This window comes from Medicago truncatula, chromosome 8, assembly GCF_003473485.1.
Source record: "Medicago truncatula cultivar Jemalong A17 chromosome 8, MtrunA17r5.0-ANR, whole genome shotgun sequence".
In the NCBI taxonomy this organism is placed as follows: Eukaryota; Viridiplantae; Streptophyta; class Magnoliopsida; order Fabales; family Fabaceae; genus Medicago; species Medicago truncatula.
Window position 1 is genome coordinate 6,662,520 of NC_053049.1, and position 2,442 is coordinate 6,664,961.

Below are 2,442 nucleotides of genomic sequence, written 5' to 3' on the forward strand. Positions count from 1 at the left end.
ATGAACAATGAAGTGGAAAATCATGGAGGTTCAACAGAAACCGCACTGAATAAGGAATCAAAGAAAGGATGGAGAAAGGTATTAGAGAAGATACGGAGTTGGTTGTCCTACAAAGTCAGGGACAAATGGTTGGAGGATATGAGAGGGAACTTGGGTTTAATAGCGACAGTCATCGCAACAATGACATTTCAAATGATTTTAAATCCACCCGGTGGCGTTATGTCGATTAAAGATGGGGAAAATCCACCCAGTACCGACGCAAGTCCACCCAGTACCAACGCAAATCCACCAGAAGCCGACAATTATGACAAAATTTGTACTTTTGTCTACAAAGAACGTCTATGTCCAGGTGAAGCTGTCTTAGCTGTTAGGGACTCTAGTGGATATCTTCAGTTCCTTATTTCGAACACAATTTGTTTTATTGCATCACTAAGTGTTTGTCTCTTGCTGGTGAGTGGAATTCCTATGCATCACAGGTTTCTTATGTGGCTTTTATCATTAGGGATGTGGGTCACTCTCACAAGCCTTGCTTATTCTTATTTAACAGCTGCGATAATGACCACCCCGGATAGAGTTTATTTTGAAGCTACCGAAGTTGTTAACAAGTTTTTTTTACGTGGATTGGATTGTCGGCGTTTATTGGTTTATGCCATACACTAAGGTTGGTTACTTGGGGAGTGATTGTTCTCCTCGAAAGAAATAAGAAGCCAAAAAGTACAAAAAATACAAAGGAGACTCCGATTTGCTAGTTTTTTAAAACTTCATTACTATGAGTCTTTATTTGGGACGTCTCGACCATATAAAATTATGTATGAACTTGTCTTAATTACGTGGGAGCTAGTGATAATAAACTATTATGTATGAACTTGTCTTTTATTATGTGAGAGTGCTTGTAAGTTAATTACGGTAGTACACATGCATTGCATGAGTAAAAGTTACCTATAATGGATTGTCATAATATAAGTTATATTGTAACCGTTCTAAGGTGCACAGCAGCAAAAAAACCATTCAAAACAGGAGCCAAGGAGCACAGCAGCACCTGCTCTCTAAGCCAAAATATGAGACATCAAAAAACACCACCTTTCAATTTTATCTTGACAATATCAATCACTTTGGAGACCAAACATTCTGTCAAATGCACTCAAAAGATTAAAGCGGATTCATCAACCAATTTGAAAATACAAAACATCCGTTTAACAAGGTATTTCTGTTAAAAATAATGTCATTAAGTTACAACCAAATACATCAAGTCGTTGCATGCCAAATTAAATGAGACACTTTTCTACCTTTCTTGCCTTTGCAAAGCGAATTAAACAGCAAAAAATTATCGACGAACTCAGTGCTCCAACATCCAACTTTTCAATCCAACCATATAAGAATTAAATCCCAAATATGTTGATCTTAGTGCAATTTAAAAACAAATGACTTGCTGGTTCTGTACCATCAAAGTAGTAGACGCAACACTGTTGATAAACGTCCTGAATGACTCCTCTCCTCCATAGTTCCACATTGTTGGAAGCCTATCATGCAGTAATTTCCATCTGATTAAAATAATTTTTGACGGCACGGAAGTGTCCCACAAATATATACCTCACTGCAAATCACGATTTCACCTTTTCTTGTTGGTAGAGTGTCTTTTTCAAGTAAGGTAAGACCTCTCTATTTATAGGCGAGTAAACCCTAATTTTGCGAAAAAGCTATTGCACGATGCACACAAGCTCCTGCACATCAGATCTTAGAAAACATTGTTTCTCTGTTTTCTTGTTATGTTGGTGTGGCACGTGGCTATTAGCAGGCATCACGTCATTGACAGTAGTTGACCATTTGATTGTGCAAGGCATGGCTCCTGGCAGGCATCATGCTTCTTCTAGTAGTTGACTCCACCGTAATTCTTCATCCCTTGTTCCATTTCACTTCACTGAAATGTCAGTAGTGACTATTCCCCAAGAAATCACTTTGATAATCTTGTACAAAGTATAACATGACCACAAACAGGGGCGGTTTCACCACCCAGCTAACCTGGGCACGCGCCCGGGCTCAACCGATACTCAGGACGGATCTTTTTGGGGATCTATGGGAGCCATACCATTCCTCAAGAAGTTTACTCGGTTGCATTGGAATGTAGGGACTTGAACCGGCTCCCACACTAAAATCAAAACAAGCTAACCATTTTATCTACTTACCACTTCTTGTTACACATTGAAACGGTTTTGTATATATTATATACAATTTTGGCACCCCTAACAAATATAATCAGGATTCGACACTGCGCATACTTTCTTTGTATCGCTACAAGAAATTTACAACAAATTTGAATTTTTGTGACGGCCAAAATCCGTCAATATAGGAAAATTTATGTAGCTAAATTCGTCTGTCAGTGCCAAATGGCTGTCACGACATGTTTTCCACCTTTACCTACGGTTTTTTCCGTAGGTAAAACTT

The 2,442-nt window shown here is 38.6% G+C and overlaps 1 protein-coding gene across 1 annotated transcript; it reads left to right on the plus strand.

The window, feature by feature from the left end:
• LOC11419912 (uncharacterized) lies at positions 1–660 on the plus strand. The gene has a single exon (XM_003627181.4). It carries the CDS (start codon positions 1–3, stop codon positions 658–660), a length of 660 nt encoding a protein of 219 aa, XP_003627229.3.
• The last annotated feature ends 1,782 nt before the right edge of the window (positions 661–2,442 follow it).